At 41.6% G+C, this 14,299-nt stretch overlaps 1 protein-coding gene across 1 annotated transcript; it reads right to left on the bottom strand.

Moving 5' to 3' along the window:
• Positions 1-1,293: 1,293 nt before the first annotated feature.
• On the bottom strand, positions 1,294-2,238 carry LOC123609435 (putative olfactory receptor 2B8). The gene has a single exon (XM_045500501.1). It carries the CDS (start codon positions 2,236-2,238, stop codon positions 1,294-1,296), a length of 945 nt encoding a protein of 314 aa, XP_045356457.1.
• Between the last annotated feature and the right edge of the window lie 12,061 nt (positions 2,239-14,299).

Consider the following 14,299-nt stretch of genomic DNA (forward strand, 5'->3'; position numbering starts at 1 on the left):
CTCTTGCAAGTGTCTTTTTTGATCACACTCCGATGAAAATGAACATCGACAACAAAGGAAAGCCAAGAAAAAAAAAACGAAAGCTCAATTTTGCAAAGATGTAAAAATTAAATAATATACCTCCCCCAAATCAATGGGTCAAAGAAGACATCAAAGGGAAATCAAGAAACATCTTGAAAAAACTAAAAGAAAACACTATTTACCAAATTTATGCGATGCTGCTAAAGCAATGCTAAAGGAAATGTTTACAGCATTTAAAGGACTACAGTAAGACAAAATATTCTTAAATAAATGACCTAGCTTTACTCCTCCAAGAACTAGGAAAAGACCAAAATAAGCTCCAAGTTAGCAGAAGGAAAGAAATAACCAAGATTGAGCCGAAATAAATGAAATGGACACCATAAAACAATTGCAAATCAACTTAGAAGGATGAGGAAAACCAGAACTCACTGAACAAATGATCTTGGATTGAGGTCTTCAAAGGAAAGTTAGGTAAGGTTCATTCTACTAGACTAAATATTATTTAGATCATAAGCACTATATACTCTACTGGTTCAGTACACCGGAAAGAAGTAACATAGCTCATTTGCAATACAAAGCCAATCATGTGTGAATGGAACACAAATCTTTATGTGATTATTTAGTATCATACTATTCTGATCATATCGGGCTTGCTTCAAACCCATTAAAATTAAGTGATTCGAAGTACATCATGCACACGAGAGTGGAAGTAGCTTCAGGGTAAAGTCTGATGACATTTCCCATGTTGTACACCTTCTATCAACCGCGCTCAGATCCATGATCAGAATATAAGCAGAACCCCGAATTCTCCTCCCCCACTTCTCCTTCCAGTCGTGACTCTTCTGGGCAACCACCATTCTGGCTTCCAATACCACAGATTCATTGTGCCTGCTTCTGAATTTCACATGAATTAAAAGTAAATTTTATACCATTCAATTCAAACAGTATGAACTGTTTTGTAGCTGGCTTCCTTCACTCAGCAGTGTGTTTGCAAGAGGCATTCATGCTGATGTATGTAGCTATTATTTGTTGATTCTCATTATTGTATACATTCCAATAGAGGATACATCATAGTTATGTTTACATTCTTTTACTGAACCCATATTCTCCCCACTAGAATGTTGAGCTCCATAGAGACAGGGCTGAGTGTTGTGATTGCTGATACAGTCGAGGACAGTGGAACAATACCCTAGACAGAAGAGGTGCTTTATAAGGATTTGTTGACCTCAGTGACAACCGGGTTGTAGTCACCCAGCATCTGCAAACCCTGTATTAGCTCCCTCTGGAGCCTGTGGTTCCTCTCACCAGTCTCCTCAGCGCCCCCTTGACCTCCTTGTTCCTCAGAGTGTAAATGAGGGGATTCAGTAGGGGAGTCACCAGAGTGTAGAAGAGCGCAATGCTTTTGTTGACATCCTGCGAGTAGCTGGAGGGAGGCTGGAGGTACATGGAGATAAGTGTGCCAAAGAAGATGACCACCACCATCAGGTGGGAACCGCAGGTTCCGAAGGCCTTCCGCCTGCCCTGGGCCGACTTGATCTTCAGGACGGCCCTGGTGATGTGGCCGTAGGACACTAAGATGAGCGACAGAGGCACCACGAGGAAGAAGACACTGACCGCGAAGACTTCAGCTTCGATGATGGAGGTGTCGGCGCAGGCCAGCTTGAGCATCACCGGCACTTCACAGAAGAAATGGTCCACCTGGTTTCTCCCGCACAGGGGCAGGGTCATGGTCAGGGCCGTCTGTAGCACTGAGCTGCCGAACCCTGTGAGCCAAGCAGTTAGCACCAGGCGCAGGCAGAGCTGCGGGTGCATGATGATCAGGTAGTGCAGTGGGCGGCACACGGCGGCGTAGCGGTCATAGGCCATGACCGACAAGAGCACACACTCCACGCCCCCGAGCCCCAGGGCGATGAGGAGCTGGGTCACGCAGCCGCCATAGGTGATGGTCTTGTCCCGCCCCTTGAGGTTGGCCAGAGTCTGAGGGACGGTGCAGGTGGTCAGACACAGGTCCATGAAAGAGAGGTTGGAGAGGAAGCAATACATGGGGGTGTGCAGGCGAGGGTCCCGCAGCGACAGGAGTATAATGGTGCCATTGCCTAGACAGCTCAGGACGTAGCCCATCAGGATGACCACAAAGAGAGGCGTCTCCAGCTGAGGCCTGTCGGAGAAGCCCAGGAGGAGGAATCCTGAGGAGGTGCTGCCATTCGCTCTTTCCATGGCACTCAGTCTGCACAGTTAGCAGGACTCCCCTGTTTTCTCTTGCAGCTTCAGTCCAGCCCTGTTTTCCCAGAGTGGGCGCGTGGAGTCTGGGTGGAGGCCTGAGAGTTTGCACACACCCTTCCTTGTTGGGGAGCGATGGGGTGATAAACAGCCCCTGAACGGGAGCATCTTCTGTGTTTCAGGCACTGCCCTAGACGTGGGTGCACTTTCTCCCAATGACTGTCTGAGGTTGGCACGTTCCTGATCTCTGTTGACTAGATGAGCGAAGTGAGTGTGAAGGAGGTTCAGGAAGTTTCCCAGGGGCACTCACCAGGCTTCAGACTGACTCCACAACCTGGGCTTTTGACCAGCAGGGACACTGTCTTTTCGTGAATGTATGAACACTGAAGGTAACTGTAGTTTCTCAAAAAAAATTAATCTAGTCGTTCTGAGTAAGGTGCAAATTTGCACTGTCCCTTCCCTCTATGTGTGTTTGCCATCAAGAATTGAAATACGTGCGTCGCGCTCCCCTACTTCTAATTTGTGGGGAGAAAAAATGTGTTTTCTGAAAGTGCATAGAGAAATTTACTATTACCAATTTTATACAAGGGGAACAATACACTTTGATGCATAAACTAATGAATGCTGGGGATGGAGCCTGAAATCGTGGTTATTGATTGGGAAGCATCTTGGAAATGACTGAAGAATTCATCACGCCCAGTGTTCACTTTGCAGGATGACTAAGCCTGACTAATTATCACTGACAGCAATTTCAGTAAAATGTCAGGAAATCATCAATCCAATGTTTCATTTTCTTTTGTCTCACATTACAACTCCCTTTCAAACTTTTTTAGTGTAGTGGGGAAATATTTTTTACAGCATCTCAGTCTGTACCTCCTATAAAGGCCAACGTCATGTGAATCATTCTCTTTCCAGCAAAATAACTGGGCTTGCTCTTAGAAATAACCTCCCTTCCCCCTATGCCATGTGAGGCAAGTTTAATAGTAAATACAACCTGGACAAGAGTAATGTCTCATGAAGAGATTGAAAAGAATCTGGCATGTACTAGAGTCCCAAACAGTCTTTGTTGAATGAATCACAATAGGGAAGAAGATTATGAACTTGAACAGGCTATTGAATGTGAGTCTAGGGTTTATAGACACTCAGAGACAATAGCAAAGCAAAGGAAATCCTGAACAAGTAGATAGTCTTGATTATTCAAATTCTAGGATTTGTTGCCCAAAAGCTAGGTTGTATGGAACCTTGCAGAACTCTATATTTTTAAAAGTAACTTTTCTAGTAGCAAAATCAATGACAAGCCAAGAGGAGCTTCGGTCACCTCTCTATTATGCTTCCCTTAGGATTCTTGGTCCATTTATCCTTTTATTCCTAAATCCTTTCGCTGTTTGTTTGGCTGTTGTTGCTGTGTTGCTGAAGGGTAAAATGAATTTGAGAAAATAAGTTTAAAAATGCAGTAAAGTAAGAAACAGAATACCAGGATCATAAGTATAAGTCTACCACTAATAAGCTTTGAGATTCTCAAGACTACTCTCCCACCCCAACTGTCCCCTTCAAATAAACGACATGATGTTTCTAGCTTTCAATAAGAAATAGGAGATATGATGATTTTAGCTCTTTGTTGAACCCTGGGAGGTTTATGTTCCAAAAGATCCATTGTCCCATATTGAAGAAGCCTCCTCAGTCCTTGCTTGTCTGTAGCAACAGCATGGTTCTTATTGTCTATGATCAGGCCTTGGTCCACAATATGCAGAATCATACAAAGGGCATTAGTACCATTTGTCACATGTTATTGGGACTTACCTCTGCTTCTTCCCTCTCTCCATGTGCTGTAAGGGTGAGAGAAGGGGCTTCTGCAGGCCATCGTGGTGCCCAGAAGAAGGCTCCCACAGGGTTTACAATAGGCTGTTATTTCTGGGAAGCCAACAAAACAGCTCATCACTCAGCCAAGAACTTGATTCTCAATAATTTTGTTCTTCTCAGTGCAGAGAAAGTGACTGGAAGCAAGAAACCATAGATTCTGCTAAGAAGCATGTAAAATGCATTGTGCCTAGAAGGGAAGAATTAAGTTGACATAGACATTTTCACATGAATTTCCATAAGCTGTATTATTTTCCTAGTCTTGATAACCAAGCTCCACTAACCAGGTCCGTCCTCAGGACAGCAGGAATGCACTGTTTCATATGTCAGGAGGACACAAGTCCAACATGAAGATACTGGCAGGGCTTCTGAAACCTGTCAGGGAGAATATACATCTTTGGACTTTCTAGTCTCTGGTGGCTTGTTTGCTGGCAGTTTGAGGGTTTCGTTGAGTTGTGGCTGCAGATTTCAACTAATGCCTCTGTAGGCAGATGGCTTCTTCCTCACCTGTCTACTCTGTCCTTCTTATAGAAATACCAGTCACTTTGTGTTAGAGCACGCCCTGATGAGTGTAACCTCATCTGAACGTGAATATGTTTGCAGGAACCTTGTTTTCACATAAAGTGCCATATTAATCTGAACTGAGGTTTAGGGTTTCAACCACTTTTCTGGTGGGAGAGGTTTGCAGGGGTCATAATTCAACCCAATAGCAATAGTAGAATGCACGTATGCCTGTGAAATGATAACAGTTCTTTATTATAAATAAATACCTGCATGCAGTGGTAAGACCAAGATGCAGGTATGAGTTCTATCTAATTTCAAGTTCTCGTATTCTCTTATTCCTAGAGCAGAAGCCTACAGTAATAGGAAACACTGACTTCCCGCATCTGGCATGAATATCCAATGAAGGCAATTGTCCTATAGACCTGTTTGTTACACTCACAGATCTGAAACATAAACACAGATTCCATGCTTGTGGGATCTGCCACCGAGCATTTGGTTTGAGCTGGAAGAGAAAACACTTACAGTCTTTCACTCTCCGGTGAAGTGGTAATCAGCTTAACCTGGAGGTCACATTGCTCTACCATCTAGAACTTATTGTCAGGAAAGAGCAACTCACCCACAGACACCAGTTCTGCAGGCAGCACCATCAACTTCCTGGGTGTAAGGAATCAGCAGCAAAGGAAAGAATCTCACATCTTCTTAGTAACATTTGAATGAGTGTTAGAGTAAGAGCATGGCCTCTCTTTCCAAGGAAGAATAACAAAGATTGCAGATATCCACCTAACTTTTGGAAGCAGCCACTGGTCTTTGAAGAACCACTACAGTTGTATGAAGTGAAGAGATTAGCATATGGATGGGAAAGTGAAGGTCCTGCAGATGAAAGTACATGACCGCTGTCCCCGTGAAAGCTAGGACACTCAGACACTGCCCAGTGGTGTGTGGTCATGGATCTGTAGGAAGTGTTAGGGGATACAATAGGTAGGACAGAGCCCTTAGAATAAAGACAGATTCGTGTATGTACAATATGGCGACCTTTCAACAGGACATACCTTGAAAATGGTGACTCTGAGAGGCAAGTGCAGACACAATTACTCACTGCTCAGCCTCTGTTCAAGGTAGTAACACGTCTCTCCATCATTACTGTTAGCATAGGTTCTCTCATCCCAGGGTTTACCTGGAAGATTGTCCACTCATTGCAGAGTGTTTTGGCACATGCGAGGAGGTGTAGTTTAGCATGGACGGTGGGGCCTGCAGCTAAACACACTTTGGAATCTGCCCATGAATGAAAGGGCTAATATTATATCTGGGGGATGTTTTTTTGGTAAGCCACCACAGTCAAAGTACGTGCTCTAGGGACTGAGGATGTGTGTATTTTTAGTGGCCCCAGGAGGGTCCTGCCCAGTGTAACTCATTAGCCTCAGTCAAAGTATACAGAGTTTGGCTCCCCAGAGGCAGCCAAAGAGGAAGGGAGGCTCTGGAGATGAGCAGGTAGTCAATCTTGTCCCACCAAATTGACTAGGAGTGAAACGACTGTCTCTTCCTAACTTCCATTTACCAATGCTATTTCATATTATTGGCTAACATGTTTCAGGTAGTCTTTATGAGAACTTTATACCCTGTTATCTCTCTTCGTTCTTCAACTCTTATATCCCACTATCTGTTTGTTCATCATCTAAACATATGCTCCTCTATCCTATAAGAAAAATAAAATTGGACTTAAAACCCTCTCTCCACCCCATTTTCTTCTAATTGTCCTCTTCCATCAATTTCATCTTTTTGTGACCGGACACAGAGTATTGATGCTTTTTCTCCTTCTATCATCACTTCCAAATGTTCTTTGTTCCTTCTCCCCCTACCACTCTGTTGAAACGGTTTTCTGTAAAACCTTTACTGTTCTTCCATTGCACAAAGCAGATAAGCTCACCGTTGCCTTACTTGGTGTAATATGGCATTAACCACATCCCCCTCCTTCATGAAACTGTGCTGTCCATTGGCTTCTCTCTCTTTTCCTGTTATTTTGTGGGCCCTTGATTCTCATTACTTTCTCCCTGGGCACAAACTTCAATGTTTTAATTTCCTAACGTTCTATCCTTGCTTCTCTTCTGTCTCTACACTGTTCCTGAGATACATTGCCATTTCCATGGCTTGAACTACCGTCTATCTAGAAATCTTTGTCAATAAATCTGCAATCCACATCCACAGTTTACACCCCCTCTTGAGTTCCATCGTAAAGCAAATGGAATCTTGGCTATATACTTGTGGATTATTTGTGAACTCTAAAATTTCTAATGTTTCATGTTCTGAAAACAACTGCTATTCTACAGGTTAGGATTTCAGAATCTCAATACAAAACCCTCAGTAACCTCAGTGAGAGCCCCCTGAACTATTATTTTTAATTAATTTATTTGTTTTGATAGAAAGAGATAAAGCATTAGCCAGGAAGGGGAACTGGGGGGCGTAGAGAATTCCAAGCAGGCTCCATGCCATCAGCACAGAACCCAATGCAGGGCTTGATCTCATAAACCATGGGATCATGACCTGAGCCGAAACAAAGAGTCGGACACTTAACCACCTGAGCCACTGAAGCACCCCTACCCTTAAGTATTCTTGATTCTTCCCTCCATTTTCATCCTAACACTGAACCTAAGCCTTGTTCATTCTCTCTGACATATTTCAGAATACATTCACTCTCCAGCACACATTTGTCAGTTGTTATCCATGTGTCAGTAAGATCTTTGTATCCTTGCCCAAACCATTTAATTTATTTCTTAAGCGATCTTTGAACCAAACCAACTCTAAGCTTCTACATCATTATCTGAATTATTTTTCCTCAAACAACACAACCACATCATTCCTTGCTTAAAAATCGTTATGGCAACCATTGACTCCAAGATTAAATAAAAGGCACACCTTTAACATATGAAGTAGTATTTATTCTATGGACCCTCTAGTTGTGGGAAGAAACTCACAATGTGTTAACCACCGGTTACACCATATCAGCTTGGGGCCAGCGTTCTATTATGCATTTATGATTCTATTGCTTTGCTTCATTTGAAGGTACTCTCTTGTCCTATTTTCCCATACACCATGTTCCATTACTAATTCAAGACGTTGCTCAAGGATCACATTCTTTTTCTGTGTTATTTTTAATAAGTGGTTTTTATTATGTAAAAATTTTCATAGCCCTAATACATAAACTTTTGCTATAATGGTTCTTAAATGTGCTGTTTAAAACCTGCTGTTTGTTACCAAAAACATTTGTCTTTCCCCCCTCACCTTTAAGGAGGCATAATTGACAAATAAAACTAAGATTTTTAACGTGTACGGCATGTTACACATATACCTTGTGAAAGGATTTGCCCACTGAGTTAATTAACACATCCATCTTTATGTTTATCTTTTTGCTTCTGTGTGAGAACATTTAAGTTCTATTCTCTATACAATACAGTGGTACCAACGATAGTCACCATGCTACATGTTAGATCACCAGACCTTTTTCGTCTTATAACTGAAAGTCTGTACCATTTTATCAACTTCGCTTTATTCCCCCCTCCCATTCCCCAGCCCCTGACAGACACTTTTTTATTATTCTGTTTCTATGAGTTGTACTTTTTCCCTCCTACATGCGAAGGATACCACGTGGTATTTGTCTTTCTCTGTCTGGCTTATTTCTCTTAGCTTAATGTCCTCCAGGTACATCCATGTTGTCATAAATGACCGGATTTCCTCTTTGTTAAAGGCGAATGATATTCCATTGTATATACACACCACAATTTCTTTATGCATTCATTCCCCGGTGGACACTTAGGTTGTTTCCATACTTTGGGATAGTGAATAATACTGCTATGAATATGGGAGTGCAGACATCTCTTTCCGATAATGGGTCATTTCCTTTGGATAAAAGCCCAGGAGTGGGATTGCTGGATTATATGGTAGTTCTGTTTTAAATTCTTTGAGGACCCAGCCTACTGTTTCCACAGGGGCTGCACCAATTTATGTTCCCACCAACAGTGCCCAAGGGTTCCTTTCTCCACATCCTGGCCACCACTATTTGTCTCTTGTCTTTTTGATTCTAGCCATTGTAACAGGTGTGTCCATTGATAGGTGAGTGGATAAAGAAGACGTGGTATATATATATATATATATATATATATATATATATATATATATATATATAATGGAATATCACTCAGCCATCAAAAATAATGATATCTTGGGGCGCCTGGGTGGCGCAGTCGGTTAAGCGTCCGACTTCAGCCAGGTCACGATCTCGCGGTCCGTGAGTTCGAGCCCCGCGTCGGGCTCTGGGCTGATGGCTCAGAGCCTGGAGCCTGTTTCCGATTCTGTGTCTCCCTCTCTCTCTGCCCCTCCCCCGTTCATACTCTGTCTCTCTCTGTCCCAAAAATAAATAAATGTTGAAAAAAAAATTAAAAAAAAAAAAAATAATGATATCTTGCCATTTGCAATGGTGTGGATGGAGCTAGAATGTATTATGCTCAGTGAAATAAATCGGAAAAAGAGAAGTACCATGTGATTTCACTCAGAAGTGGAATTTAAGGGAGAAAATGGATGAACATATGGGAAGGGGTGGGGGAAGAGAATAAAGGGAGACAAACCACAAGAGACTCTTCACCATAGAGAACAAACTGAGCATTGATGGAGGGAAGGTGGATGGGGAGGGGCTAGAGAGATGATGGGTATCAGGAGAGCATTTGTTCTGATGAGTACTGGGTGTTCTATGTAAGTGATGAATCACCGAATTCTACTCCTGAAGCTAATATTGCAGTGTAAGTTAACTAACTAAAATTTAAATTAAAAAGAAACAAAGATGTGGTATCTATATACAATGGGATATTATTTAGCCATAAAAAAGGACATTTTGCCATCTGCTGCGTGATCGGTGAATCTTGAATGCACTACACCAAGTGAAATAAATCAAACAGAGAAATAGAGACAAATAGTGTATATTCTCACATATCTAAGGAAGTTTTAAAAGCCATTGCTGATAGATACAGAGAAGAGATTTAATGGATTGCTCCTTGCCAGGTAGGAGGGTGGGGGTGAGCATCATGGGTAAAAGGGGTCAAAACCTATCAACTTCCAGTTACAAAATCAATGTCATAAAGGTATAATGTACATCGTGGTGACAAGAGTTAGTAATATTGTATTGCCTATATGAAAGTCGCTAAAAGAGTAATGTGAAAATTTCTCATCATAAAAATAATTTATTAGGTGTTTATGGTGATGGATGTTAATTATGTTTATTGTGGTGATCATTTTGCAATCTACACAATTATCGAATCATATTGTATCCCTGAAACTAATATAATGTTATGCTAATTGTATCTCAATTCAAAGCAAGAAAATTATTTTTTTTAATTTATTTTATTTATTTAATTATTTATTTTTATTTTAGAAAGAGACAGAGTGCAAGTAGGGGAGAAGGGCAGAAGGAGAAAGAGAGAGGGAGAATTTTAAGAAGGTTCCATGATGAAAATGGAGCCTAATGCAGGGCTTGATCCAACAACCCTGGGAAACCCATGTCCTGAGTTGAAAACAAGAGTGGGACACTCAACCATCTGAACCACCCTGGTGCTCCAAGAAGAGAATATTTTTTTTAAGTTTATTTATTTGTTTGGAGAGAGGCAGAGAGCACAAGTAGGGGAGCGGCAGAGAGAGAGGAGAGAGAGAGAATCCTAAGCAGACTCCATGCTGTCAACACAGAGTCCAACAAGGGACTCAGCTGTGAGATCATGACCTGAGTCTAAATTAAGAGGTGGACACTTAACTGGTGACGCCACCCAGGCACCCTGAGAATTATTTTTTAAAAAGCTGTCAGACACAGTGTGTGTATATACCACATCTTCTTTCTCTGTTCATCAGTCAATTGATACTTGGGTTCTTTCCATGATTTGGCTATTATTGATAGTACTGCTTTAAGCATTGGGGTGCACGTGCCCCCTTTGAGTCAGCAGTTTTGTATTCTTTAGAAAATAATCAGTAGTGCAATTGCTGGGTCATAGGGTAGTTCTATATTTAATTTTTTGAGGAAAGTCCATCCTGTTTTCCAGAGTGGCTGCACCAGTTTGCATTCCCACCAGCAGTGCAAAAGGCTTCCCCTTTCTCTGCATCCTCACCAACATCTGTTGTTTCCTGACTTGTTCATTTCAGACACTGTGACAGGTGTGAGGTCATATCTCATTGTGGTTTTGATTTGCATTTCCCTGATGATGAATGGTGTTGATTATTTTTTGAAGAGTCTGTTGGCCATCTGGATGTCTTCTTTGGAAAAGTATCTATTCATGTCTTCTGCCCATTTCTTCACTGGATTATTTGGGGTTTTGTGTGGGGGGGTGCTAATGAGTTTCATAAGTTCTTCATGGGTTTGGGATACTAACCCTTTATCTCAATACCATTTGCAAATACCTTCTCCCATTTCATATGCTGCTCTGAGTTGTGTTGATTGTGTCCTTCACTGTGCACCAGCTTCTTATGTTGAAGATGTCTCAATAGTTCATGTGTGCTTTTGTTAACGTTCATTTTATGTGTTGTTCCAAAGCGATGTCTAGCAATGTCTACTTGAAGTTTTTAATTGGAAAAGTGCTATTTAAACGTCCCACCAGGGTATAACCCTTATTCTTAAAGTGAATCGTAGTGAAAAGACACTTTTGAATTTTTTTAAAGTTTATTTATTTATCTTGAGAGAGAGAGTGAACATGAGCACGGAAGGTGGCAGAGAGGTTGACAGAGAGAGACAATCCCAGCAAACTCCTCACTGTCAGCCCAGAGCCCAACACGAGGCTCAATCTCACAAACCGTGAGATGCTGACCTGAGCCCAAATCAAGACCCCAACGTTTAACTGACTGAGCCACTCAGGCACCTCAAGACGATTTTGAATTTACGTCTAAGTGACAATCACTTGTAACTGTGCACAACCCCCACAATGCTTGTGCGTGTACAAAGATCCATGAACACACAACAGCATACACACAGCCTTCATATTAGTTATTATTGTGACTTTTAACAACCCCTTAAATAAAATTTGTATTTCAAAAGTGAGGACATTTACACCCATCCTGATACATTCAGACACTTGTGTTACAATCTTAGTTCTGCATTACTGAGCCCTAAAAAGGAATGACATCTTTCTTAAAAATGAATTTGTTAATCTAAATATAGTTGGACACGCGATGTGACATTAGTTTCAGGTGTACAACATTGATCCAGCCTCCCTATATGCTGTGCTGTGGTCAGAACTGTAGCCGCCATCTGTGACCATACAACATGATTACAATATCATTGACTATAATTTCTGTAGTGTACCTTTTATTCCTGTGATTCACAAAAGAATGAGATCTGGAGGCACATGGGTGGCTCAGTTGGTTGAGCATCCGACTCTTGGCTTCTGCTGCGGTCATGATCCCATGACTCGTGGGTTCATGCCCCACATCAGGCTCTGTGCTGACAGCACAGATCCTGCTTGGGATCCTCTCTCTCCCTGTCTTTGTCCATTCCATGCTCATGGTCTCCCTCTCTGAAAATAAATAAATCAACTTACCAAAAAATTAAAAAAAATTAATGTCTTTCTCTGACTGACTTCGTTCACTTAGCGTAATGCCCTCCAATTCCATCCACGTTGTTGCAAATGGCAAGATTAAATTCTTTCTCATTGCCAAGTATATTCCATCGTATATATAAATAACATCTTCTTTATCCATTCACCAGTTGATCGACATTTGGGCACTTTCCATAATTTGGCTCTTGTTGAAAGCACTGCGATAAACATGTGGGTGCATGTGTTCCTATGCATCAGCACTCCTGTGTTCTTTGGAGAAATACCTGGTAGTGCTACGCTTGGGTCGTAGGGTAGTTCTATTTTTAACTTTTTGAGATATCTCTACACTGCTTTCCAGAGTGGCTGCACGAGTTTGTGTTCCCACCAACAGTGCAAAAGAGTTCCCATTTGTCCACATCCTCACCAACACCTGTTTTTGCCTGAGGTCTTAAATTTAGCCACTCTGACTGGTGTGAGGTGGTATCTAAGTATGGTTTTGATTTGTATTTCCTTGATGATGAGTGACGTTGAGCATTTTTGTTATGCGTCTGTTGGCATCTGGATGTCTTTGTCAAAGTGTCTATTCATGTGTTTTGCCCATGTCTTCACTGCCTTATTTGTGTTTGGGATGTTGAGTGTTGAAAGTTCTTTATAGGTTTTGGATACTAACCGTTTATCTGATAGGTCATTTGCAAACACCTTCTCCCATTCCGTTGCTTGTCTTGTAGTTTTGTTGATTGTTTTCTTTGCAGTGCAGAAGCTTTTTATCTTCATGAGGTCCCAGTAGTTCATTTTTGCTTTTAATTCCCTTGCTTTTGGAGACAGGTCGAGCAAGAAATTGCTGTGGCTGAGGTCAAAGAGGTTGTTGCCTACTTTCTCCTCTAGGGTTTTGATTGTTTCCTGTCTCACGGTTAGGTCTTTCATCCATTTTGAGTTTACTTTTTGGATGGTGTAAGAAAGTGCTCTAGTTTCATTCTTCTGCGTGTTGCAGTCCAGTTCTGCCAGCACCATTTGCTAAAGAGGCTGTCTTTTTTCCATATGATGCTCTATCCTGCTTTGTGGATATTAGTTGGCCATAGATTTGTGAGTCCAATTCTGGGTTCTCTCTTCTGTGCCACTGTTCTATGTGTCTGTTTTTGTGCCAGTACCCTACTGTCTGGATGATTACAGCTTTGTAGTAGAGGTAAAGTCAGGAATCGTGATGCCTCCCCCGTTGGTTTTCTTTTTCAACATAGCTTTGGCTATTCGGGGTGTTTCGTGTTTCCATACAAATTTTAGGATTGTTTGTTCCTGTCGTGAGAAGAATGCCGGTGCAATTTTGATTGGGATTGCATTGAATGTGTAGATTGGTTTGGGTTGTGCTGACATTTTAACAATATTTGTTGTTCCAATCCATGGGCGTGGAATGTTGTTCCATTCCTTCATGTATCCTTCATATTCTTTCATACGTTTTCTATAGTTTTCAGCATACAGGTATTTTACATCTTTGGTTAAGTTTATTCCTAGGTATTTTATGGTTCCTGATGCAATTGTAAATGGGATTGACCTCTTGATTTCTCTTCCTGCTGCCTCATTATTGGTGCATAGAAATGTACCTGATATCTGTACATTGATTTTATAGCCTCAAATTTTGCTGAATTCATGGGTCAGCTCTAGCAGGTTTTTGATGGAGTCTTTCAGGTTTTCCATGTAGAGTAACATGTCCTCTGTGAAAAGTGACAGGTTGACATCTTCTTTGCTAATTTGGATGCCTTTTATTTCTTTTTGTTGTCTGATTCCTGAGGCTAGGACTTCCAACACCATGTTAAACAACAGTGGAAAGAGTGGACATCCCTGTATTGTTCCTGATCTCACGGGGAAAGCTCTCATTTTCCCCCACTGAGGATGATATTAGCTGTGGGCTTTTCATAGATGGCTTTTATGATGTTAAGTTATGCTCCTTCTATCCCCACTCTCTTGAGGGTATTTACGAAGAAAGAATGCTGTATTTTGTCAAATGGTTTTTCTGCATCATTTGACAGGATCATGTGTTTCTTATCCTTGCTTCTATTGATCTGATGTATCACGCCGAATGACTTGCAAGTATTGAACCAGCCCTGCAGCCCAGGAATGAATCCCACTTGATCATGGTGAATAATTCT

Source organism: Leopardus geoffroyi, chromosome B2 (assembly GCF_018350155.1).
Source record: "Leopardus geoffroyi isolate Oge1 chromosome B2, O.geoffroyi_Oge1_pat1.0, whole genome shotgun sequence".
Classification (NCBI taxonomy): domain Eukaryota; kingdom Metazoa; phylum Chordata; class Mammalia; order Carnivora; family Felidae; genus Leopardus; species Leopardus geoffroyi.